Source organism: Dendrobium catenatum, unplaced genomic scaffold, assembly GCF_001605985.2.
Source record: "Dendrobium catenatum unplaced genomic scaffold, ASM160598v2 fragScaff_scaffold_80, whole genome shotgun sequence".
Taxonomy (NCBI): Eukaryota; Viridiplantae; Streptophyta; class Magnoliopsida; order Asparagales; family Orchidaceae; genus Dendrobium; species Dendrobium catenatum.
In genome coordinates this window covers 1116995-1144496 of record NW_021318542.1, presented here as the reverse complement: position 1 = coordinate 1144496, position 27502 = coordinate 1116995, and the positions used below count along the sequence as shown (strand labels likewise).

General features: G+C 34.3%; 3 protein-coding genes across 3 annotated transcripts; 2 read left to right on the top strand and 1 right to left on the bottom strand.

The window, feature by feature from the left end:
- Positions 1 to 1286: 1286 nt before the first annotated feature.
- LOC110104471 (histone H2A-like) lies at positions 1287 to 1980 on the bottom strand. The gene is made up of 2 exons (XM_020833610.2): positions 1731 to 1980; positions 1287 to 1655 (listed from the first exon to the last, which is right to left on the bottom strand). Exons 1-2 carry the CDS (start codon positions 1932 to 1934, stop codon positions 1413 to 1415), a joined length of 447 nt encoding a protein of 148 aa, XP_020689269.1. The 5' UTR covers positions 1935 to 1980; the 3' UTR covers positions 1287 to 1412.
- A 3802-nt stretch (positions 1981 to 5782) lies between these two features.
- LOC110104498 (actin-depolymerizing factor 4) lies at positions 5783 to 7574 on the top strand. Its single transcript, XM_020833645.2, has 3 exons — positions 5783 to 5976; positions 6658 to 6923; positions 7001 to 7574. The coding sequence occupies exons 1-3, from the start codon at positions 5974 to 5976 to the stop codon at positions 7149 to 7151; spliced, it is 420 nt and encodes a 139-aa protein (XP_020689304.1). The 5' UTR covers positions 5783 to 5973; the 3' UTR covers positions 7152 to 7574.
- A 4831-nt stretch (positions 7575 to 12405) lies between these two features.
- Positions 12406 to 15293, top strand: LOC110104475 (pentatricopeptide repeat-containing protein At3g53700, chloroplastic). The gene has a single exon (XM_020833615.2). It carries the CDS (start codon positions 12713 to 12715, stop codon positions 14990 to 14992), a length of 2280 nt encoding a protein of 759 aa, XP_020689274.1. The 5' UTR covers positions 12406 to 12712; the 3' UTR covers positions 14993 to 15293.
- The last annotated feature ends 12209 nt before the right edge of the window (positions 15294 to 27502 follow it).

Below are 27502 nucleotides of genomic sequence, written 5' to 3'. Positions count from 1 at the left end.
CTGTGAAGGTAACTTTCTCCCTTTCGCGCGCTTCTTCAGCCATAAATCCAAATAGAAACGAGATTTGAATTTACAAGGATTTATCGAATTTACGACGTAAATCCACAAATCCTAGATTTACAGATTTGCCGAATTTACAACGCCATTTTTGCATTTGGTTGGATTTACCATAAATCCTACTTAAAACAGGAAATAAATCTAATACCAAACACACCCCCTAGGTGTCTAGGAAACCATTTAGGGTATACAAAATAATGTCCTTAACATCAATAGTGAATCCAACTACAACAATGGCATCAACCTTCTATTTAACTTTGAAAAGATATTGAACCCTAGTTGTCCTTCATTTGTAATTACTAAAGTTCATTCTTCAACTATAACACATGAAAATGATACGTGGATTGCACCCAACATTCAATGGTGCTCCAAATGTCATGGCAAAAATCAAGGTTAAGCACATAGGGGAGTAAGAATGGGTGAATCATCAAATAAAGTGCTACAAATAAAATTTGATCTATAAAGGCCCATGTAAGGAATTGAGGATTGGTGGTGGTGTTCTCCAGCAAACGAGTTGTTTGGGTTGTTTTAGAATAGTACCATCTAGATATCCTTGAAACTCATTAGCCAAAAATAGCTTTATAATTTGGGATTTCCAAAGCGAATGATTGTCAAAGGTGAGCTGAAAATTGATTACCGTTTTGATGTTTGACATGAGGAAGTATAAGTATATCACTCAAAGTGGGCGATGCCCCAGCGTAAAGAAAACTTAAAAGAGTCGATGGAGGCCATGAAGACGCCAACAAAGAAAAGCAGAAAACAAAATAATGAGAAGGATTTCTCATGAAGGAACTTGCTCTGATACCATGATGAAAACTAATATGGTGTTTCACTGATGCATTAAGACTAACTATATAAAGGTGATATTATCTAGAGAAAGAGATGTTAATCCATACAACTTCAACTACAATTCATTCATACACAGAGAAAAAACATAAGATTAGTTATACAGCAATGGTGTGAAGATTAACTGTACAGGTATCAAATAGTAAAGAAGATACCAGGCTGAGTAGGAGCAAAAAAGATTCGAGAATATCATGACACAGCAAATGCAGAAGGCCAAAACCAAATATAAGTGGACTTACCTAATGTGTTGATCATTTATCAACAATAATCATGATAATTTAACATACAAATGTACCAATATTCATGTTGCACGAGAAAAGAATCTGATCAACAAAATGTATATTTTATAGCACTTCCTAACATTAGAAAGAAGTCGTTTAATCGACAAAACGTTAGAAGCTACGTTAATACTATCTGGCATTAAAGATAAACAAGGATGTCTCAAATCACAAACAAAATCGCCATTTCTAACTATGAAAACATCCTAAAATATTTCCCAAAAGAAATCTCTACGCTTTCTTGGGGGACTTTTTTGCCTTCGTGGGCGATTTAGCCTCATTAGCCTCTTTAGCCGCAGTCTTCTTTGGTAACAAAACAGGGTTTATATTTGGCAGGACTCCTCCATGAGCAATAGTCACACCAGATAAAAGTTTTCCGAGCTCCTCGTCATTCCTCACTGCAAGCAACAAATGCCTAGGAATAATCCGACTCTTCTTGTTGTCTCTTGCAGCGTTTCCGGCCAACTCCAACACCTAATTGACCATCATTTGAAGAAATCAGTACTTCGAAGATAAGCATTGAATATATCCGAACGAAAGAAGACCTACCTCAGCGGCAAGGTATTCGAGGACAGCCGCGAGATAAACAGCGGCGCCGGTGCCAACACGCTTGGAATAACGGCCGTTCTTGAGAAAACGAGCAATGCGGCCAACGGGGAATTGAAGGCCAGCCTTGACGGAGCGGAGAACCTTCTTCTTCGACCCGCCACCCTTGCGGCCGCCGGCCGCTTTCTGCGTCTTAGCTGTTTCCATTGATCGTATTTGCCGAACTCTTAAGACCTCTCTGAAAATACGGAAAGAAAATAGGCGATCAATTGAAACAAACGATGAGCGGGGTTGCTGAATTTATAGGAGCTTATGGAGGAGGGAGTTTTCATGGCCCGTTAGATTTTCTTCAGGTGGAGGGCTGAGATTCTCTGATTGGTGGTGATCCGTGGCTCTATTTAAATACCAATCAAAACAATGGCAGCTTTCGGTTAAGGCCACTACTATGGTTACAAGCTGCCACTCTTTTTGATAAAGGTGGATGCAGGCAGACTACGCAACACTTAAGATTTAATTTTATTTTTTTTTTAGTTTAAGTACAAACTTAAATAAATTGAACTCTTTAATATTAAAAAAGAAATAAATAATAAGCACTAAATAATAGAGATAAATAAAAACTAATTTGATAAAAATTATATTAAAATAATGATAATATAACAAATAAGAACTTACTATTTGTTGCAGTAAAGTAGGAAAATGAATTTGTAAAAATTGAATATCTTCAAGAAGAATATATATAAAAATATGAGTAAATAATAGGAAGATGATGGTAGTGGAAGATTAAATTAGTAGAATGTATACCTGAATTAACTATTATTGTAACTTATGTGTAACGCTCTAAGACTTAAATCTATAACCTATCACTATACCATTATGATTACATAGAATAATATAAAACACAATAAAATAATTTAAATATGAAATTTACTCTAATTAATCATACAAAGCATCTCCTCTTTCTGAATCTTAAAATCAGTTAAATCTACATGATGATCGCACAACCTAACAAACATCCAAAATCCACCACTATATCAATGCAAGGTCTCAAGAATTAATATGCATGCTCAACTCGATTAATATAAAAGTAGTGAGCATCAATACGAATTCAACGATCAATATCAATATATTAAAATTTTAATATGATTAGTAAAATAAAAGTATATCTAGAAATGCAGGAATGTGTCATCATATAAGAAAATTAATAATTTTCTATAAAAAAATAATATCATGTGTTATATCGTAAAATATATGTTAGTTGTTTATCAATTATATTCAGGCAAATGATTTCATCATATATTTTCTATCAATAATCATATCATGTGTGCATGTCTATTTATATGTTATACCGATGTATTATATCTATATGATCAGCATTGTCGATATGAGTGAAATCATGTCTTGTATTTTTAGGGAGAGAATAAATCAAGCGCATGCATGACCCTTAAAAGTAGCATAAAAAACTTTGATAATGAAGTGCATACGAAGCTCGTTGTATAAGCAAGATACTCATGCAATGATTAATATGCTCATATGGATCAAATAACCCATCATAGGGATTAATAGTGGGTAATTTGAAACCTGCTGACAAGGATGTTGGAGAATTTTTTTGTTAGGGGAGATGAATCTTGGAAGTTGCGTTAAGGATTAAATTGGTTTTAATCTCTTATTAGAAATTCCTCTTGTAGAATAAATCATAGGTCATATTGTATAACATCATGATGAGTATCTATAAGTCGAGATTGAGTTAAATCAAACAGAATTGACAGCTAATTTTGCATTCATTGAGCTCAATGAAGAGAATGGGTTGAGCTTGTAGCATCACCAACTTTTGGAATAAACTACGGGGGAGGCGAAGCATCAGCACGATGTTGAGGGTATCCTTCACAAGCATCTTTAAATTTCCCACCCATATTGTGTTGATGATATTGTATGAAGAAAACTCCATTATTTTATCATGATACACTTTATTGATCGACTTCTTCCATTCTTTATGTGTAAAATATTATTTTCACCACTACAAGCTTGACAGAGATTATGGATTTATATGTTTGGAATCACATTAAAAATAAGAATTTTATTAGAAAAGATACTTAATTTACGTTCATAAATTCAAAACACTTAATTTAAATATTGTATCCATTATTTTACTGTTTTTATTCAGTGATTGAATTTCCAAGATCAACAATTTTATTTCAGTAGGATAATTTTGTAATTAGAGTAAATAATAGTTGTTGATTACTGAAATACATACTTTTTGTGGGTTTGACACTCTACTCTATCACTTTATTATTTGATTTGACATATATACTTGCGTATATTAAGTGGGGGTTATTTTTTTATATATCAAACAAAACCTAAGTATTGTCTAGGGGAGATAGAGTCTTTAATATTTTTTTTATAATTTAAAATCGCACTCCACAGTAACCTAACCATCCCCCCATCAAAAATCAAAAAAGGGAAAAATTTATGGGGCTTGACCCAACTGAAAAAATTTCCATGTAGTAAGTGATATAAGAATTCTCTTTTTTTCACTGTTGAGAAATAGGGGGATTAAAAAGATATATGATTATTCCTGAGAGATTACAAAAATCAAGTGTTTATAGAGGAACAATTAACATCCAACTACATAGCTTGATTTATTTAAGAGAGTATAAAAAGTAGGTGTTCATAGGCGAATAGCTATACGGAGGCTATACCCAACAACATGGTTAAATATTTTCAGTATTCTAGAGATGATGACGATTTGTGATGTTGATCGTTGATAGTGATGGTGGTTACTGGTGTCAATAACTAGCTAGTGGTGGTCATCAACGACGATAACTGGAAAATGTAAGCAAGCTCTCTCTAGTTTTGTCTTATCTTCCTCTTATCTTCCCCTCTGTTCATGTGGAGAATGAGCTCTATTTATAGGTATTTTGGCATGTGCATTTTAGTAATTTGAATCATAATCCAAAACACAACATCATACAACACATATTGATTTCCTTGATTTTGAAACATTTATTATGCATTTAAGTGCCTTAGTGATGTCAAAATTGAATTATATTGGGCACATTAGATTCGTCTCATTTAGATGTTTGACTCGACTATAAGCATGCATAATTTGAAAATTATTTGATCATCCAGTTAATATTTGAAGTTTTTAACCATACTTTAAGTGCTTGATTTGGGCTCGGATTGGACAACCTTTGCTACAGTCAGGTTTGTCTAATTGAGACGTTTAGTTTGACTATAAACTTCTTGTAATTAGAGTTCATATGATTTTGAATTTAATTTCATAAGTTTATAATTCCAATTTTGCTTAGGCATTCATGTCAATTTTTAGATTTTTTATAGATATATATCAAATATTATCATGTTCTTATTCATTTTTAAAGTTTATCAACTTACATTTTATTGGCTCTTCTTTATGGGTGGCTCGTCCTTTTTTTTATTATATAAATACTATAAATAATCTACGCCGATGAATGTGTATGATTAAATATATTTAGATGAAAATCAGAGTGTTAAAACTTTTGAGAGAAAAATTGGTGGTTGAATCTCTAGTACTTAAACTTGTCCAACGATAATTTTCAACTACAACTTTTATGATCGGTTAGTTTTATGTTTGCTTGTTTAAAATTGTTCTCTCACTATAGAAGTATTTTCCTGCACTTCCTCTAACCCTCCAAGACCAAAGCCCATCATCCCCTTAAAAAAAAAAAATAAAAAAAAAAAAGAAGAAGAAAGGAAAAAAAAACTCAAGATTACAACACTAGGCCAAATTGAGCTTTAATTGACCTAATATGAGTTTTGCCTCAGCTTGCACAAACCTAAAATCCCTGGGAACTCATAAATTTGAATAAAAAAACTAATAAATAATACAAATTTGAATAATATTAAACTCATATCAAATTTAATAAATAAACTAAAGTTATTTACAGCATAGGCTCGTAATCACAACTTCATTAATTATAGGTACCATTGCAAATATCTTAAGCACGTGTCCGAATAACGCGCAATAGGTCGCACGCTTATGGACGCAGCGGCGAACCGCGCGCGGAAGCCGTACACAACTTTAATTATTCCTAAAGAATCACAGCGCAGCGGAGAGGGAAAGGCGCGTCTCCAACTCTCCTACGATTCTTCCGATCGTAGCTGCGCTTGCAAACCTCTTTCATCGGAGAGATCCGTCCTCTCGCTGGCGCAGCCCTAAATTCTATCCCGCGATATCTCTCCGCCGCCATTCGGCTTCTGATCTGCGAAAATGGTTTCTTCTTTTCTGCTCCAGTCTTTTTCTTTCCCCAGCACCCCATCTTTCTGGTTTTGCTTGTGTTATTGTGTTTTCTGGATTGGATCTACAACCCGGGCTTTGAAGACTGTCATATTTTCTAAATCTGTTTGAAAATTGTGGATTCTAGTCTGCTTATGGAACTCTACGTGTTTATTTATTTTTGTGGTGTCATAGATCTGATGAAGTAGTAGCAAGGTGCTGTTAGAAAATATATGAAATGTTTTATGGAGTTGATATGCTATGGATGGGTTTTGTTGATCTGAATGCTTGATCAACGGATATTGTGAATTTTCCGTGGATATTAGGGGAAGTACGTATCGGTTTGGAGATACATACGCTCTAGAATGTAGAGGACCAGCGGTTGTAGTGTTGGTTTTGTAGGATAGTTAATTAATACCGTCTGGTTTGTAAGGATTGTTTTTTTTTTTTTTTTGTAGAAAGTTGGTGATTTGATTTTCCTTTGGTTACATTTCCCAGTTTCTGGCAGAGTTGGCTAGATCGGATGATTTAATTTGTAAATTGTTTTGATCCCAAAATTGAGCAACTTAGATTGGTTTACATTTTATGGTTTAAGCATATTCTTTTATTCTTTGGCTGGCGCCATGGTGGTTCATTTGTCATGACTGCAATGTTTTTTTCCTTAAATTGATGCTTTAGGCTAATGCGGCATCAGGAATGGCTGTGCATGATGAGTGCAAGCTGAAATTTCTGGAATTGAAGGCAAAGAGAACCCACAGATTCATAATTTATAAGATTGAGGAGAAGCTTAAGCAAGTCATTGTTGAGAAGGTGGGTGAACCTTCTCTGACCTATGAGGATTTTATCGCTAGCCTTCCTGCTGATGAATGCAGATACGCAATCTATGACTTTGATTTTGTGACTGAAGAGAACTGCCAGAAAAGCAAAATCTTTTTCATTGCATGGTAATATTTTATCCTGTAGTTTCCACTAGTTTAAAAGCTTTGCTGTCGTTGAGATCCACTTTGTTTCTCTTTCAAAGGTCGCCTGACACGTCCAGAGTGAGGAGCAAGATGATTTACGCAAGTTCAAAAGATAGGTTTAAGAGAGAATTGGATGGTATCCAGGTTGAATTGCAAGCTACTGACCCCACTGAGATGGGCCTTGATGTCATTAAGGGCCGTGCTAATTAAGGCTTTGTTTGGGACAGCTTTTTATTGCTTCTTAAAACGGATTTTTTGTTAAAAAATTAAAATTTTTTACTTAAATTCAGTTTTAAGAAGCAATAAAAAAGCCGTCCCAAATGAAGCTTAAGTTTGATGATCAGGCTTTGCAAATGGTGATTTCTCTTTTCAGTATGTGGTTTATTTAATGCAATGTTTATAGTTTCATGGGATGCTAAATTTTCTAAATGTTATATGGGCTTGTTATTGTTGTTGCAATATAATTCTCCTTGCTCTTGAGGTTTCCATTGATATGGCTGCTGTATTATTTTATTATCTTGAAGGAACCTATACTGAATATTTTGTTGTGCCCTGTTGACTACAACAATGATATGTAATAGTTTGCGGCCTAGGCTCCTAGCTGCTTATGAAAACCTCTTGCTTCTCATTTAACTGATGCTTGACCATTATGGTCTTATCATGATTCGAAATGGATAGGATATATACTGCAAATCTGTATTTTTAATAGCTTCATTTTACTTTATTATTCCGCAATCCTGAGATTATTTATTTGTTTTGGTTTGGTACATGACCACTTGTTTGATTTCACGTTTACAAGATTTTTGCATCTTCATTTGGCAATGAACTTATCATATGATTTTCGAAGTCTTTTTTTATTAAGGGTTAATTCGGACATTTGGGTAGTGAAACTGTGTTGTGTAAATGAATAAGCAGACAGGAAAAAAATTTTGTAACCACCCAAAAAACGTGGTTTAATAATAAGGAATTACGGTTAAATTTGTCTTCCAAACAGTTACGACGAACTGATTAAAGCTTATTCAAACGGAAACATAGGAAATAAATCTAATCAAACGAGGCCTATGTCCGATGACTAGTTGTGCTCATGCTTTAGCATTTTGTGTTTGAGAGTAAGTCATGACCTCTTTCTTTTTTTTTTTTTCAAACAAAACTTATGTTAATTATTTTGGGAGAATTTATTTATTCAAAAATCTAATGTTGAAATTTAACAATGACATGGTGAAAAACTTGTTATCAAGTTGAATTCTAAGGCCCAAAATACCATAGTAAATTTAAAATTATGAATCGAATTCAATTCCAATTGAATTTATGGAGTTTTCAAGTTGAAATGTTTAAATTTGTTAGGTGTTTGTTGTAATAGCCCAAACTCCTAGCCATCAAAATATTGTCTATTTTGGCCTGATGACCACACAATTTTTGCCCCTTTGATATAACTTCTCATGAGGTCACACATCTCAAGACTATTCTTGTACAATCATATTTAAATTTGAACTTTCTAATGAAATTTTAATTTAAGAGTTCAACTTCACTCTACTTAAGGGGTTTAATAATATTTCACACTTAAGAAGCTGACATCCTTGTCAATGTTTTTAGACCGAATCATCGACTAGGTAGACATGATTTTAGATGTGGCCCTTCCAAATTCAAGATGTGGCTCCCACTATGTAGCATTTTATCTCATCTAGAGTTCAAGAAATGACTTCAATGTTTTACCACTTCATCCTATACGACACTTAGTTCCCATCTTTCAGTTGACGTATTGTTCTAATATTATTTGTAATAGCTCAAACTATTAACTGCTAAGATATTATCCCATTTGTCCTAATTGCCACATTATTTGTTCCCTTGGTGTAATATCCTAGGAGATCACTTATCTCAAGAGTACTCTCATAATAACCCACTTAAGTTTGTTACTTAAATGAAATATCAACCGTTGCACTAAAATGCATTTCAATGGAGTGTAATTTTAATAGTAATAGACCTAGTGAGAGGATTGTGGCTTTGGGCGATGAAGTCGTTAATAAAAGTACATGTTTTAAATATTTTGGATCTATTTTTCAAAGTGATGGTGAAATAGATGGGGATATTATCAGCAAAATTCAAGCTGGGTGGTTGAAGTGGAGGAATCCATCGGGCTTGTTGTGTGATAGGAAAGTCCCCCTCAAACTTAAGGAAAAATTCTATAAGATGGTGGTGAGACCTGCAATGCTTTATGGTGCCGAATGTTGGCCATTAAAAGAGAAGCATAATACTAAGTTAAGTGTTTACAAAGATGAGGATGCTCAGGTGGATGAGTGGCTTTACCCTTAGAGATAGTATATGAAATAAGCATATACGTGAAAAGGTTGGAGTAGCGCCAGTGGAAGATAAGATTAGAGAGAGTCGTCTTAGATGATTTGGTCGCAGAAAACGGCGGCCTTCCGATGACCTGGTTAGGAAAGTAGATGTATTACATTTGACTTATGTTAAGAAATGTAGAGGTAGACATAAAAAGGCTTGTTTATAAAATATTAGAAATGATATTTCTTTATTAAGATTAAATGAGATTTGACCTTTAACATGACACAATGAAACAGAAAAAGAATTCATGTAGCCGACCTCACATAGTGGGACAAAGACTTGTTGTTGTTGTTGCACTAAAATGCATTTCAATATTTAAGAGTTTAGCTTAATTCTATTTATGAGATTTCATAATCTCTTTCACTTAAGCAATTAATATTAGATTTTCCCATCATGATGCCGCAATTTGATTCATTAATTTCTTCGCCAAATACGAATATATTTTTCATTTTCTTCATTACTCTTGCCCTTTTGCTTAACCATCAATATACTTCCCCCCTTAGTGTAAATTTATATGAGGTCACCTATCTTAGAAGCGCTCTGTTGTAATACACTTATTTTAGAGTTTTGAATGAAATTTCAACTGTTACATCAAAATGCACTTCAATATTTAAGAGTTTAGCTTCATTCTATTAAAGAGATTTCACAATCTCTCACACATAAGTAAATATTGTTGGATTTTTCCATCATGATGCCACATTTTAATTTAGAAATTTATTTATTGAGATCGGGTAGTTGTTGGGATCAGGCAATCAGCTCTATGCTGACTAGAACAATTGGACTTGTTCTTTATGAGCCAACAGAACAAAGCCCAGCATTTGGTACCCATACCCAATACTTAACATCAATAGATAAACCGATTTACATTGTTAATCACCGTATGCTGTATATTACCACAATCCTCACTACGCAGTGTGCAACACTGAACCGTATTGTGACCATTAGTAAATTCTAATATGCAACTTGAAAGTTTGCAGAGCAAAGGGCAACAAGCATCAAGGCCATTAGTCCATGACGGTATGCTTTCAAAAAGCGTGGAAAGTGGGTGGGTATAACATTTTAAAAGTCATCATGGGTGGGCAGAGTCCACCCGCGCAAAGCGTGGGTACCGAACCAGGATCCTATGAAGGGCTTTGCAACAGAATCATGGGAGGTCATGACGGCTGCAATATTGCTTGGTTAAAACAAAAGAATTAGGGAGGCTTCATATAATTTTCGCTAGATTTTATGTTGTAAGAGTAATTTTGATTTGAGCATGTAGAGTTCTTTCATGGCTTTTCTTTTTTCTGCTTTTTTCCAAATGTTTCTGAATTGCTGCAGAATTATCGTTGATGTGTTATGTGTGACTACAAAAACATGTTTAGATGAGCGAGGAGAAAGCATTTTGATTTTTCATGTTAGAAATGCATCCCCTTCTGTATTAGTTCGATTACAAAATGTTGCAAGTTTTATGTGGTTCTTTTTTTCATGTTTTGCAAGTATTCGAGTATATGTTGTCGTCATATAATTGATTGAGCTTAATAATTCTGATTATAGTCTTTCCTTCTTCAATTTACATCCTTTTTTTGAAAAAATTACTGCGTTTCAACTATTCATTCGATATCTAGCCCTTCCTGTGTAAAGCGTTTCAGTAAAGATGTGGAACAGTGAAGTTTCATTGTTATGTTATTGTCAAGTTCTGGTAAATTTAAGGTCTAACTGTTGTGTTTTGCTGCAGTATAATTTATTTTTGAAGTAGGTTTTTTCTTTTCTTGTTACCCACCGAAGGTTAGGGTGATTGGTGGGTGAGCACGATTGAGAACTTCTCATCCTGGGTTCGAATCTCCCCTACTACGGCCTCGTCTCTTCAGTGGGTCAAAGTAAGGGTGGGCTTGATGCCGGTGAGTGGCCTCGCTAGATTCCACCCGAGGGATTAGTTACGCTCCCAAGCGCTCCCTTTGGAGTGGCAGCAGATGGATATCCCCATTCTCGAATAAAAAAAAATCTTTTCGTTATGATTTACATCTCTTGAGAGTTTGGTGATGCTCAGAGTTTGTTTGAAGTTTTATTAAAATTATTTGCATAAATTTTGTAGTTCAAATGCACTCAAAATACTAAAAAAGCTCTTTTCTATGTTCAAACTGAATTTGTATTTATTCAAAAAAAATATCATTTTTTGCCTCTTCTCGAAATAAAAAGATAATTAATAAATTATTTAGTATACTGTAAAATTGTTTTTGACCATTTAGGTTTTTCATTTCATATAAGTGTTTTTTTCTTAATAGTAAGCATGGATCGATCATTTAGGTTTGGATTAATTTTTTTCTTATTTTATTTTTTAAGTTATAGATAATTTCATATTATAATTTTTAAAAATGTTTGATGGGAAGTTAATTTTTGCAATTAGAGTTAAATATGTGCTAATTTTTTTAAAAATTATATATTGATAACATTCATAATAATTTAATAAATTATTTTACCATCGCTTTGTTTCGGCTATAAATTTTCGTTCTGCTTTTCGCTTACCACATTAAACATTTAAAATATCGAACTCTTAACTGTTTGAAAATTGAAGGTTTTGTTTTCTTAACCCTTTTGGTATCTGTTTCGGAATGAAATAAATTACTATATAAATAATATAGTGAAATATTTTCACAACAAATCCATAAAATATGGCATAAAGTTACTACTTCAAATCTAAGAACAAGAGAAACTTTTCTTCGTACGCTCAATTTTCATTCTAATTCAGCTTGTTAGAACACTTTAACGGGCCGATTGGTTGTTAAATTGGGTTAAGATTTAGCTATAATTTAATTTAAATTTTATCAAATAAATTTGAGTCATATAAATTCTATAATATTTTAAAACTGTATGTTTGTCAAATATTATACTAAAAATATGACTTAACATGTTGCACTCTTTTTCTCTTTATCTGTATGCATGCTGGATCTTTGTACAAAATTAAGACGTTAAACTTATATTCGTGGCGGTGGAGATATATAAAATTTAACGTCTTAATTTTGTACAAAGATCCAACACGCATACAAATAAAAATAAAATGTGCAACAATATATAATAACTAAAATTTGAATGTCATTGATGTAATTTCTACAAAACTCTATTTTCTTATTGTTTCTACTACCGCAAGAAGCCTATCCATTCAGATATGCCACTTCGTAAATTTGGCTTTCTTTCTCCTCTTCGTATGTTTGGCCAAGAAACGCCAATTTTTGTTCCCGGAAAGTTCTGTAGCTCACTTCGCTTTCAAATCCATAGTCCCCTTCCTCACCTCAACCCTGCTTCATCCTTGGACTTCGAATCTGGAAACCAAAGCTGCAAATCGATATGACACTTATATTTCTCCGGCTTACCGCCTATTCCAATTTTCCCTCGTCGATTGGAGGCGGATGACCTTCATTTTTTGCATTCCAAGTGTTTGAGCGTGTGTCTCAATGGCCTTGCTTTCGTCAATAAACTACAATCACCGACTTCCAATCCCGAAGTCCATCACCAATCCTCAATCTTTCTCCCAAAAGCAAGATGCAAGTTTCCCATTCGCATCCCTTCAAGGTCAACAAGTGCTTGCTACCCGGATTTCCGATAAAACCCGAGGTCACCAAATCCCTCCAAATGATCTTGTCTTAATCCTCCGCCGCCAGAAAAATGCGGATTCTGCTCTCCAGCTCTTTAATTTGGCCTCAAAGCGGTCTGACTTCAAACCTGATGCTTCGGTTTATGAAGAGATCCTTCAGCAGCTCGGAAAGGCCGGATCTTTCGATCAAATGAAGGCTGTTTTGAAGGAAATGCAGCTTTCTGGCTGCCAGATTGAGCCTGGTATGTTTCGGATCTTTATTGAAAGTTTCGCAAAATTCGAACTGTTTAATGAGGCTGTAGATGTTGTTCTGAGAATGATGAAAGAGTTTGGGGTTGAACCTGATACCTGGAGTTTCAATTTTCTTCTGAATGTTCTTGTGGAAGAGAACAAGATCAAGTTGGTTGAATCTGTGTACTCCTCAATGACTGGTAGAAGAGTTCAACCTGATGTCTCTACTTTTAATATCTTGATCAAAGCTTTGTGCAAAACTCATCAGCTTAGACCAGCTCTTTCGATGATAGAGGAGATGTGTAGCTATGGATTGTCGCCTGACGAGATAACATTTACAACAATAATGCAAGGTTTTATTGAGGAGGGAAATATAGAAAATGCATTGTTAATTAGAGACAGAATGTTGGAGATGAAATGCATACCTACTAACGTTACAATAAATGTGTTGATTAATGGGTTTTGCAAGCAGGGAAGGGTTGAAGAAGCTCTCAGTTTTATACAAGAAGAGGCTGCTAATGGATTCAGCCCTGATAAGATCACTTTCAATACTCTGATTAATGGTTTGTGTCGATCTGGACATATTAATCATGCTCTTGAGATCTTAGATGTGATGCTTCAGGAGGGTTATGATCCTGATATTGTGACCTACAACACAATGATAGCTGGGTTGTGTAAAGCTGGTGATATTGAAGAAGCCATGGAAGTTCTTGAACAAATGGTTAAAAGAGACTGCTTGCCAAATATGATCACATACAACACTGTTATCAGTTCTTTGTGTTCTGAGAGCCGATTCGAAGAAGCAATGGAACTTGCTCGTGTTTTGACTCTTAAAGGTCTTCTACCAGATGTATACACCTTCAATTCTCTTATAAGTGGCTTTTGCAGGACTGGAGATCATGAGATTGCTCTTGAGCTCTTTGAGGAGATGAAGAAAAATGCATGTCGACCGGATGAATTTACTTACAACATACTAATTGATCATTTGTGTTTCAGAGGGGAACTGGGCAAAGCTTTGGGTTTATTGAAGGAAATGGAGTTGAATGGCTGTGCTCGAAGCGTGGTTACTTATAATACTCTAATTGATGGGTTATGCAAGAACTCAAGACTTGAAGAAGCTGAGGAGATATTTGATCAGATGGAATTGCTAGGGATCACCAGGAATTTGGTCACATATAACTCCATCATAGATGGTTTGTGCAAGAGCAAGAGAGTAGATGAAGCTACAGAGCTTATGGATCAGATGATCATGGAAGGGTTAAAACCTGACAAGCTCACTTATAATTCCTTGCTTACACATTACTGCAAGGAAGGAAACATAAAGAAGGCTGCAGATATAGTTCAAACAATGAAATCTAATGACTGTGAACCTGATATGATAACATATGGGACTCTCATAAGCGGGTTATGCAGGGCTGGCAGGATTCAAATTGTTTGCAAGCTTCTCAGAAGCTTACAGATGAAAGGTATGATACCAAGTCCAAAAGCTTATAACCCAGTAATACAAGCGCTTTTTAAACAGAGGAAGACCAGCGAAGCCATCAGGCTCTTTCGAGAGATGGAGCAGACAGCAGGAGCTCCTGATGCTGTCACATATAAGATCGTTTTCCGTGGTCTCTGTCTTGGAGGTGGGCCAATTAGAGAAGCTATTGATTTTCTAGAAGAGATGGTGAGGAAAGGTTTCTTGCCAGAAGTGTCTTCTTTCTCTATGCTAGCGGAAGGTCTTGCATCCTTAGCCATGGAGGATTCTTTAATGATGGTATATGATCTGGTCATGAAGAAGGCTATGTTTGAAAGCAGTGAAATGAACACGGTGAGGGGTTTTCTAAAGATAAGAAGATTTCAGGATGCACTAGCTGCCTTTGGCCAGTTGATGAAGAACAGAAGGCCTGGAAAATTTTATAGGTGAATGTGTATTGCATAGCAGTCGAAGACACATTGATCTGCTCTCTTGGAACCAGATGAGAAGTTTGAAATGAAAATGACGCTATATCTATTTTTTGTTGCATCTTAAATGCCAGAAAAAGCTCATGGAGTTTGATTACATCTTATGAAGGTAACATCTTTTGCATCATGAGAAACAACCGCTCTTAATTTTTGCCTTGTATTTTAAGCAGATACAGAATGCATTCTAGTGGAGTTATATGCTTAATGCAATATCAAAAGTTAAACCTGATCAACTCTATAGAAAAGGCATTTGATTCTACAAATTTTTTCTGCAATTTTCTGCGAGTTTTTTTACTTGAGGGTTTGTTTTTAAATGATCTCAAATAACTCGGTATGCTGAATATCTACACAATGTGCAGTGACGGAGAAGGAAAAATGTTATTAAATAAATATATTGATTTAGAACTGATTATTAGTACTCTTTTAGATGGAATCTTAAGAGACGAGAATAATAAATGATTTGGAGGAGGCATTTTTAGCAAAAATTAAAATGTTGAAATTGGGAATCAATTTTTTTTTTCTTAGGAAGGTGAGGTGAGGCATAAGCTTCAAATCAAGAATAGCATTCTTTCTTTGAGGTGGGTCTATCAAATCTTTATAGATGATGTGCCGACAAATTAAGAAGAAGAGAAATTTGTTTGTGAGGTGGAAACCACGTATACAAGACATTTGTATTACCAGAGCAACTTGGACAAAGGTAGCACAGAGTTTGTGGAGAATTACCTTGGCTTCAATTCTTCAAAGAAGAGTTCTTTGAGGCCCATGATATAACGCCCCAAGATCAAATTTTGAAAGAATTTACTATTTTAATTTATTCATTAATTAACCAGACTTTCTATGAATTTATCGTTATAAATAAATCCAGTGAAAGCAATTAATAATTATATAAATCAAAATATAAAACTATATTTATTTCTTAAAATTCATATACAATAGCCAAGAGTTCAACTTATTCATTCATAAGTCTATCTTTTAGCTATTGACTACAAAAGAATAAGACAAAAGAAAATGCAAAAAACAAAATAAAACCTGAATACCAAATTTGCCTCACTCCCCTGAATCCCAACCCCTTCCTGAAAAATATGTAAAATTACAGAGTGAGCTGACAGCTCAGTAGGTTATCAAAACCTATGATTGAAATCAATGTAGGATAATATGAACAATATGTATGTAATCATTCAATTACTATCAGTATGAACATGTAATTATAAAAGCATGCAATAATTAATAAAACAATAACAATCATATGATCAATAAACGTGAGTAAAACTAGAGCAGTGATCAATAACCAAGTGAACATATACAAAACCTCAGTAAAATATATCATTTTTATACCCATTTATTAAGAACAATTATATTTATCTTGGTTCAAGAAATCTATATATCTATCATAATTAAATGCATGTCATGCAGTGTCTATGTTATGCATGTATATCATGTAAATCATGTGGTTTATATATATCAAATATCTTTGTATCAATTCTATCATTCTTATCAAATACTTGTATCACTCATAGCATATATCTTATATAAATTATATCATGTCAATTATACAATTTATCATATATATTTCTATCATATGCATATACAACTACTATAAGAAAGAAAAGACATTCAGCTATTTGTGACGTTTTTCTTGTATTCAGTCCTCTAGGCCAATCCTACAAGAATCAATCTTAATCATAAATCATTTAGGTCAGGTGACTTTCATATCAAAAGTCGTTACTTCTTACATGTTGGCGTATCATATCATATCAATCTGTCTCATTATGCCTCCCTTTTTAATATTATTATTTTAAAGGAAAGTCCATCTGCCCACTCTTATGTACAAACCCATAGGGTAATATGTCTCCAGCCAACCTGAATCAGTCAATAATATTTGTCCATCCTTTCTTACATACACACATTTCATAGCTTATATAATAAAATAAACATATAATAACACACTCGATGTTCAGTCACTGTATCATCTTAATGCATGTAAAATTTACATATGAATCAAAATTAATAAAATTTATAGGAAAATGCAAAGTGCTCTTTTTCACATTTATGTATCCACAATGATCAAATTATAACAATTATGCATGTCATAGAAGTATATAAAATGATTTGTAATAATTACCTCGCAAAAATTTAAAATTATCCAAATTATGATATTTTCTTCAAACTATAAAAGTACCTTTATAAAAATTCAGTATATTCATATCAAAATGCTCATATTGATGACATTTATCACATACTAAAAGCCATGCAGTAAAAATTTTATCCATATAAAATTATACTCGTTTTTTTATAACGAAATACAAATTTGATCGAAAAAATTTCAAAAACATCAAATAATTGAAATAAAAAATTGAATAATGGTTCCTTATAATGAGACAAGCAAATTTTTCACCAGGGTTGACGGACGAAAATCAATCTATGGCCTCCAAATCTAACCCTCTTTTCTCTCTCCTCAAATTTCTCTCTAATTTTCCCTTACATGCTCTCTGTTAGCTGATTTGAGTAGGGGAAGGGATTTTAATAAAGTTAGATGAAATGGCTTAAGATATTTATAAATAAAATAATAAAATAATATTATATAATTATATAATTTAATTAATTTTCAGTATAAAATTCATAGAAATCGTTTTAGGGCTTAAAAAATTATACAAAAATATTTATAAAATTGCCCAATTTATTTAGAAAATGTGTGAAATCGGTTTGTAAAATGGACACCTGAAGGTTCCAAAATCCTCACTTGTATCGATAGGTGTCAATTTCTAAAGGATTTGCTCCAATGTTAAAAATTATAATAAAATCATTATAATTAAAACATAATAATATCTATTTATGATGAAGACAATTTTCAAATTTTACTTATAATGACTACTAAAAAAAATCATTTGACTGGATTAAAATTTGGGTTATTAAATATGAGAATTGATGTGGTATAAGATGCCCATCAAAGATGAGATGGACAAATCACAAGATCCCAGAGCGAGGAGGCTGAAAAGATGCAATGACTAAGGACTAAGAGCAAAACTATTAAATAGAATTTGCTTTAGTCATGGATGTTCTTACTAGACATTTGCAAGAGTTTGTACCTTGGTGTATGTTTTTTGCTGATTATATTCTTCTTGTTGATAAGGCTAGAGAGAGAGTTCAAGGTAAACTTGAATTAGGGAGGTCAACCTTAGAGTCTAAAGGCTTTCATTTGAGTAGATTTAAAATTGGATGTATGGAATGTAATTTCAGTAATAATAATTCTTGTGGGGGGATTGTGACTTTGGGTGATCAAGTAATAATAAGAGTACACGCTTTATATATCTTGGGTCTATTGTTCAAAGTGATGATGAAATAGATGGGGATATTATTTGTAGAATTCAAGTTGGATGGTTGAAGTTGAGGAAAATTTTATATTTGGGCTTTGTTTTATCTTTTTTTTTTTTGGATTTAAGAATTTCACAAGTATAATAACATGACATACAGAACCCTTTTTAAAAAATCCATATTTACTCATGTTTTTCATCAATCAAAATTGCTTGATACTTACAATATATCATCTTGAGAGTTAAGCTCATGCTTTGATTCTAAGCGATTCAGCTATCCCTACACTTTAAAATCTCAGTTATCTTATCATGCAACCAGAGCCATTCATTATGATAATTTTGATGCATTTGATCGATGATCAAATGATTTTATAAATTCTTGGAATCATGCATGCTATTCGTTTTGATGTCCTTAAGGCCAGAGAATGATTAATTTTGGTCATGCATTTGAAGTTGATTATTGTATGACGAATTATGGTTTAGGTTTCTAGAATAATGCAATGAATGTTGATCACTTAAAAAAGAAATTTCACAAATCAAAGATTGCTAAATACGAAATAACTTGCTTTCCTTAAGTGCAAATCTTATAACATAGGAGTTTAAATGAAAATAATAATGCAATGATTGAATAAATATCAAAGAAATTAATGAAAATTCAAACCATGTAAAACCATCAAGCAATTGAAAAATTGTTGTCAAATTTGAAGTCTGAGTTGTGTGAGATTTGAATAAAAACTTTAACAAGCTAATAGTATAAATATTTCTAATAATTGAAGAAAATATATAAATAAAAGTGTTCAATAAAGTGAAGAAAATTCAAGTCCCTTGTAGCATAAGGAGATGACTTTTCTTAGAATTAGCATATCATATTGGTGACACACTCAAAGGAATGACACACACACACACTAGATTCAAATTGAAATTTGATATTTTATTGAAATTAAAACTAACTATTACATTTGTTTTAGGATAATTATTTATGGACTCATAATGATGCTCGTTTAGGAAGAATAAAAACAAAATTAAAAGTACCAATTTAAAACAATCTTTGATAAAACATTGAAAAAGTGTAGAAGTTTAAAGCTGGAATATACAAAAAAGTTTTGGAAGGTCAATCACCACAGTATATAAGCACAATGCACTTCGTCATCCAAGAAGAGCTAAAGCAAGTGGATAAGTCTATATCGAAAATAGCCAAAACTTGATGGGTAAGTCCAAACCAACAGTGCCTTAACGTGTTTTGTGAAAAGAAGCACGCCGCATTGCTTTAATAGGATATCCGAATTATTCCAAAACTATAGATATTGCTACAGGTCTACATGAATCGACTTTACATTCCCACATAAATCCATTTAATTTGGAAAAGTTAGACTTAGATGACTTGAATTTTAAATATTAATTCAGCAAATTTGTACAAAAAAATTGTGATTCTTACCAAGTAATTCTTGATTCAACGCAAATAAGTATTTCTTTCCAATGCATTATTATTCAAAATAGATTCAGGATGAAGCCATATAGAATTGCCTTGCATGGCTTGGATGCATGTACATAAGGAGGATGACAAGGTAAAGGGATGCAAGGAATTGATAATAAATTTATGAAATAAGATCAAATCAAACACATTAAACATTGAATTAATGCTTGAAATTCTTCAACTTTATAGTTTATAGATGTTAGCTCCAAAGTGTTGTGAGATTTTAAAGGGTCATATCTTTCTTGCATTTAATTTAGATGGAATACGAGTATCAGAAGCTTTCGCACAATACAAAGTTAGATTCAACACGTTGAATACTATGAAAATCCCATCATTCATAAGAATATCTATCTCTTACATATTATCATTTATATATTTCATATTCTTTAGGATTAATTTTTTTAAGAGTTCTACTTAAAAAGCTCTCAAATGTAACTAAAGCTAATTCTCCCTAAGTTCGCCTCAAATCGTTTTGTTTTTATTCATCCCGTATGGCTCCCGCTAGGGTTTCTGCCCTAGCAACCCTTTTCTAGTTTCTTCGCCTCTTCATGGCTTGCTCCTCTGTGATTTCTTCTCCTGGTGTTTTTCCCTCTCTTGCACTATTTCCTTCTATTTTCTTCGTTTTTCATTTGCAATCGTGCCACCTCCGGTCACCTTACGATCGGATGGCAGTTAATTGCTTTTCAGACGATGGTTTCCTTTGAGGAAAAAAATACTCGCTCATTTCTTCGAGCATTCTCTGGGGCTTCACTTTCGAGCGAATTTCCAGATCACAAATTGACAACACGTGGCGGGCTTCCGTCGCTATGGATTTCGGAGCAGGAAATCATAGTAGCGTAACCTTTTGAATTTGTGTTGGTTGATAAGTTTCTGAATCGCCGTCCTCCTCTGGAGTCGATTCGTAAGTTCTTCTTTAACCTAAAGTTAATCGGTGATTGCTCTGTCAGTGTGTTGGATCTAAAGCATGTTTTAATTAAGCTGGTTAATGATATGGATTACAGTAGAGTTTTCTCCCATCGATCTTACTTTGTCTCCAATTGCTATGAAGTTGTTTAAGTGGTCGCCTTATTTTGATATTACAGTAGAATCTTCGATCATTCTTATTTGGGTGTCGTTCCCAAATCTTAGGCCTCACTTGTTCACCCCCTACATACTTCACGGCTTGGGTTCGATTTTTGGCCGTCCGTTGAAAACTGATAATGCCACTGTCGTTGGGTCTCGACTGTCTGTAGATGGGTGTTTATTGAACTTGATAGTTTTAAAAATTATCTTGAGACTGTTTGGCTTGGTCCTAAAAATTTAGGTTATGTCCAAAAAGTTGTTATGGAAGATTTTCCCCCATTTTGTGATCACTACAAGTCACTGGGGCATTGTAAAACGGAATGATGTATTCTTCACCCTCCCTCACTTAGTTAGGGCTCCTCCTAAACCTTATGTTAATTATGTGAGGATTGGAACTGAGGCTCAATGTGTGAACATTGATGCTATGGCTATTACTCCCTTGCTAACCCCTGCCCATAATGTTGACTTATCTTTACAAGAGAATGTGGGTAATATGGATTCTTTGCTCCATCCAGTTTGTGATTCGGATCCTTCTGATGTGCCAATTGATGGTTTTGTTGTTGTGTAGGCCGGCAAAGATGCTTTGCCACATGTGGGTATTTCTTCTCATTCTCCTTGTGGTTCTCCTTTATTTGAAATGCCTATATGTGATCGAAGGGAGGCCATTAATAGTGTAGATGGTTATAATGTTTATTTAAATATTGAGAATCCCCTTGATGTTTCCCCTGTTGTTGGTGTGAGAATAACTAAAGATAATACTCTTTATAGTGAGAACTTAGATGGTGTTAATGTTGAAGTTTGTGATGTTAATAAAGTTGATTTGATTGATTCTTCTAGCGGATTGGTGTTGGTTCCTGCTGACTCTCCATTGTCTGATTCGTGTGTGCCGCCTAATTTTGTCATTGTGGATAAAATGTGAATGTTGTTTACGTTCCTATCTCTCTTATTTCTAAGAATGCTTTGAATGCTCAATTGGCTTTAAACTCAAAGGAGTCGTCTGTGGATCAGCCTAATTGGTTGGATGAGTGTTACTCATCCGATTGTCTGGTGGGGAAGATAAGGTGGATCCAAGTGATGATTTTCAAGCTTTGTTTGGCTTGAATGTGGTTCGTATTGAGGATGATACTTTCAGGAATGGAGTGCCTAAACGGTGTAGGTGGAAAAATAAAATGAAAGCTAAAAAGAAGTAATTTTTTTTGTTTTTGGTGGTGCCTTTGGCGGGGCTAGGTGTGGCCTTCGTTGGCCTTCTGGTTCTTGGTTGTTCGTGTGTGTTGGTTCGTTCTGCTGGTGTTGTTTATGTTGTGCTGTGGGTGGTGGTGTTCTGTTGATTCTTGTCGGGTTGGGAGGTGTCTTTTCTTGTTGTGTTGGCTTAGGGTTGTTTTCTTTTGTTGGGTGGCTTTGTCGGGGTTATCTCGGCTGCTTTGGTGTTTCTTTGGGTTCTTTGTTAGGTTTGTGGTTTGGGTATTTTAGCTTATTGTGGTCTTGCTGGGGGTGGTCTCCCATTTTTTTTGCAAGTTGTTTCTTCCTTGCTTTAGAGCTGATTGCAGGTTCGTCTTGATGGTATTGATTAAGCCTGTTGCTAATTGTCTTGCTGCAGTTTTGCCTGTTTTTTTGGGTTATGTTATTTGGCTTTCTTTATTTTTTCTTATTGTAATATATACGATCTCAGACTTCATAGGTTTTATTTCAAATGTTGTTCTCTTAGAGTGCTTCTGATCCTTTAAGGACTTGTAATTCCTTTTATTAATTGAATGCATAGGCCCCTGTGCGGGTTTTAACCAAAAAAAAAGAAAGCACAAAAGGAGAAAGAAGAAAAGACTCCATATGGGGTACAAAAGAAGGTTCAACTTATGAAGGAGGAGGAAACTTAAGAACATGCTATCTTAATGTGTATAATGCATAGATAAGACTATAATTACTATGCCCAACTCTTAAATGGGTTTCTATCAATTCTTCACGAGCACACAATATTGGGATTCCTTTTTGGATTATTTATATCAATTGCAGTTATGCAGTTACTTTCATCAAAACATAACTCGATAAAGATGCTAGAAGAAGGTGAAATGGAATTTGGAAGAGGATTTCCATCACCCTTCTCAGGTGGAAGTCCTTGTGCAAGGTTAGGTTTTTGGTCACCACCTATTTGGTTTTCTGCTTCTTGAAATCTAGCTTTAAACATATGATTGGTTTGCTCGTTCATGAGAGTGAGATATGTTAGATAGGATGTCCACGTGGCATCATCCCATCCATTGTACTTTCTTGTATACTTATTGCATTCATAGTTCTATATATAATGTTGTTGTGTAAATATTTAAAGACAACATATGAAATAAAGCTTCTCTGTTTTCATTCTACCTCTCTCGTCTCCGTGAAATCAAATTCTACCTTTCCTCTTGTTCTCCGTTTCGGTCATTACCATGCCTTTCTACATGGTATCAATAGTCTAGATCTTGTTCTAACATTTTCTTCTTCTCTTTGCACACTTCCGTCACCATGTCCACCACAATTCAGGCGGACAACCTCCACCAGTCCTTCGACATCACTAGCTCTCCCCAAATTCCCTCAGCTCTAAAGTTCTTGATGAACAATGTCAAGAATGTCATCTCCCAACCTCTTACCGCTGATAACCATCCGCTATGGCGATCTCAAGTACTGAAATTGTTTCGAGCCAATCGGTTCAAAGGTTTCTTGGATGGCTCCACAATCTGCCTGCCTTCGTCGCTGACAACCGGCGACGGACAAAATCTCCCAAATCCGGCCTACGCAAATTGGATCTTGGTGGATCAAAACTTAGCCGCCGCCCTCTACTCTGTCATCTCGTCCACAATCTTGCCTTACATTCTTTCGGTAGATCACTTTACCGTATATATGGATAACAATTAACCGTCGCCTTCAATCCTCCACACGGTCAATAATCAGCCAGCTCAAAAAATGAGCTGCATTATTTGTCCATGAAAGACAAATCAATGATGCAGTACCTTCTTGATGTTAAATCCAAGATCGATGCTCTCGCAGCGGCCGACACTCCTATTGACACCGAAGACGTCATCCATTACACGCTTAATGGTCTACCACAAAACTATCAAGCTTTCAAGACCGCCATCTGCACTAACCTCCGCCTAGTCACCTTGGACGAGCTATACATGCTACTATGTAGCGATGAGCTAAATCTTTCCCACGAAGCTACCGAAGACCTTCAATCTTTACAAATTTCCGGCAATAATACGGCACTCATAGCAACTAGAGGGCGTGGCAGTGGACGGACTTCGTTTTATCGAGGCCGCAATAACAGCCGATCAAACAACAATCCTAACTCCAATCGACCCGCTAAACCACCTCGACCCGTAGTCACATGTCAAATATGTGGAAAATTCTACAAGATATTCCAATTTTTATTCAAGTTTAACAAGGTATCCAAAGGTTCGATCCTCTAAAACTTTGACTCGTCGATAGAGATCTCATGTAAGTTGGAGAGCTCATGAGTTCCTTAGCTAATGGAGTGAGCCCATGCTTTTGATGAATCTTGGATGAATTGGAGAGATCTGTTATAGCTTTCCCTTATCTTCTTATGTTTTGAAGCTTCATTTGACGATGTCAGATTCTTTGAAGCTAGGCAATATGATGCAAGATCATCCCTCTTGTTGTTGGGTCATTTCTTATGTTGAAGATTTATATTATAGGCCTTGTGTGATATATCATGTCATGTGATATAGGTTATATGGACATGAGCATTGAGCTAGCTTAGTTAAAATACACCGGTTTTGACCTTTTTTGACCCTCTTCTAAAATGGCCTTTGTATCATCTTTCTACATGGATTGAACTCCTCTCTCTCATATCTCCTTGCATTTAATTCCAAGTCATTGTTAAGCCTTAATATTGTCCAAAAATTAAATTATTGCTTTAAAAAATCCTTAAAATCTTTGAAAACCTAAATGGACTATTTAAAAACTCCCCTCTAGTACTCCTTTTTTCCATGTCACGAACGTCTCTTCCCTCTCTCCCTTGGCTTTCGAGCAAGTTTTCTAGTCTATAAATATTATGGTCTTAGTTTTACATGATGGTCATGAGACTGAATGAAAAAAGTATTGCTTGAGTTTTCTTTTTTGCGTGTTATTTTTACTACCAAGTAAAAGACTACTTTAGCATACAAGTTCGCGGCCTTTAAAGAAGAACTTGGAAGGAAGGTGATTCTTGCAATGATGGCTTGTTTATGGAGGTTAACTTCAACTTATCTTGGTTTCACCATTGATTGCCTTAAATTCATCACAAGTTAGATCCTTAAAAGGTTCAATTTTTTCTTCGTTTTCATAGGATTAGACTTATAGGGCGATTAGTAGAAATAGAATTTGAATCAACTTACTTTCATTACATTATTATTATCACATTTGTGCGTAATATTAGTTCTTGCTTATCAATATTCACTTGTAAGTAATTCAACGAACTATCAATGCGATCATCATAGTCCACCATTGCATTTAGTTTGCATTCATCCTACAATAGATTATATTATTTATATAATCGTTTACAACTTCATGCATCAGTAGCCCATGTTGATTTTGTCTTACTAGCAACACTCACCCACATTATTGCTAATTATATTTGTTCTGTGATCTTATTTCACATTCAAGAAATACTTTTTCCTTTTCAAAATATTCCCATCACTCAAATCAAAGAGAAATGTTGTTTTGGAAAAGGCCTTCTGCTGTGCTATTTGTTTTGCTGGTTTAAGGGCATCTCTAACCGAAAATCCCATTTTTCACTTCAAAATATCGTGAAGCTAAAAAATGCTGTGATCCATCTCCAATCGAACGCCATTTTACCCGTCACGGTCCTTCGCGCGTTTCTTCGGCATGTTCGATAGAAACCAAAAAAATGGCGAAAATGAACAATGCAACGTCAATATTGGCATCGCACTATTCATCTCCGATCAAATGGCGTCAAAAATGGCGGTCGGTTGAAGCAAAGCAAGAACGGCAAACAAGTGTTTGCCGTTCCATTAGAGTTGCCCTAATGTAAGGGAAATTGCAGGAAAGGTTTCTTTGGTGGATTCTTTCATCGCTTACACAATGGAAAAACAATCTGGATTTTACCTGAAATATTTACTGGTGTCATAGCCAAAATCAGTATAACTACGATTATTGCTATTGTCACTAAAGCTAATGTAGCTACATATTTGGAGAACTATGAAGTTTTAAGTTGCAAAATTATTGATGCTCACTCAATTAAGACTGATATTTTGGCAGCTTCCTTAACTGAATCTAGAAACTGGAGTGAGGCTATTTATACTTAAGCTTCATTTGGGACAAATTTTTTGCCATTTTTTATAAAATTTCTTTTTTAGTGTAAAAATTTCTCATTCAAGAAATTTTTGTGCTAGAAAGCTTTTTTAGAAAGCAACAAAGAAGTTGTCCCAAATGAAGCCTTAAAGTTTGTTTGGGATGATTACATTTGTAAAGTTCTTTTGGCTTTTTTTTTGAAAGTTTTTGTGGATATTATAAATGTCCTTTTTTAGTTAGTGGAGAGACGTTTTTTTAAAGCTATCATATATTAGCAACTCTTGTTGTAAAAAATAGTTTTTTGTCATTAAATTTTTTAAAAAACAATGAGAAAGTGAGAAGAAATTAACAGTCAAACAAAATTATAGTTGAGATATGAAAAGCGAAGCAGTGAGAAAGCTGCCCCAAGCAGATCTATAGCTTAAATAATCTAAACAATGAGGCTTATATACCCAAGAATCCATGGCTGTTAATTGTCATATTTGCAACATTTTCTAATCTATTTATTTACTATTTTGGTTGCACATCTCGATGTTCCTCTCTAGGCTAGTTGGTTGGCTTCATCCATGAAGCCTTGAATGTGAGGATTGAAATATAAATATGTGATTTATATTTTGAAACTTTAGAGATTTATTTAGCTTGTGATTATTATATTGCATGTTGTTAATCATGATGGAGATCATTCTCTATTGCTCATATTTATATAAATAATTAAATGAAAAAGAGTCTTACAATGCCTTTAGCCATGTTAGACATTATCAAATAAAGATAATCTCTTTTAATAAAATATTCAATTATACAATGCTTAAAGAGAAGCATTTAACTGTGGGATTATCTAATGGCATGTTGATTTCATAAATTCATGATTTTATTGAATTTGTTAAATTAAAGCTTCCTTTGGAACAACTTTGTTATTGATTTCTAAAGCAATTTTCTAATAAAAATTTTCTAATTCATAAAATTTTTATACTAAAAAATTATTTTAGAAAGCAGTAAGAAAGCTATCTATTAGGCCCGTCCAAGAGGGGTCGGTTGAACCAGTTGAACCGGTCCCTAGTGGACCGGTTGGTTCTTCCTTTTGAATATTTAAATTTGTCGGGGGGCGGCTAAGTAGATGGTGCCCAGATAATAATTAAGCATTGTATTTGAGGGAATTTTTAAATTAGGGGTCGTTTAGGGATTAAATTTTTATCCTTTTGCTTTAATTAGCCTTGTCTTGCTGGGCTAGGATTATCTGGAATTTGAATATGAATTTGGGATATCTTGTGTTGTGTTCGGGCTCCAATCTTTAGCTAGAGATTTGGAAAGTTGGTTCTTCCTCTTGAATTTTTAAATTTGCCTTGTATCT

Coding starts and splice junctions, on each gene's coding strand:
- LOC110104475 (XM_020833615.2), top strand. CDS start 12,713: ATGGCCTTGCTTTCGTCAATAAACTACAATCACCGACTTCCAATCCCG.
- LOC110104471 (XM_020833610.2), bottom strand. CDS start 1,934: ATGGAAACAGCTAAGACGCAGAAAGCGGCCGGCGGCCGCAAGGGTGGC. Junction 1,656..1,730: donor TCGAATACCTTGCCGCTGAG/GTAGGTCTTCTT, acceptor ATGGTCAATTAG/GTGTTGGAGTTGGCCGGAAA.
- LOC110104498 (XM_020833645.2), top strand. Junction 6,924..7,000: donor AAAATCTTTTTCATTGCATG/GTAATATTTTAT, acceptor TCTCTTTCAAAG/GTCGCCTGACACGTCCAGAG.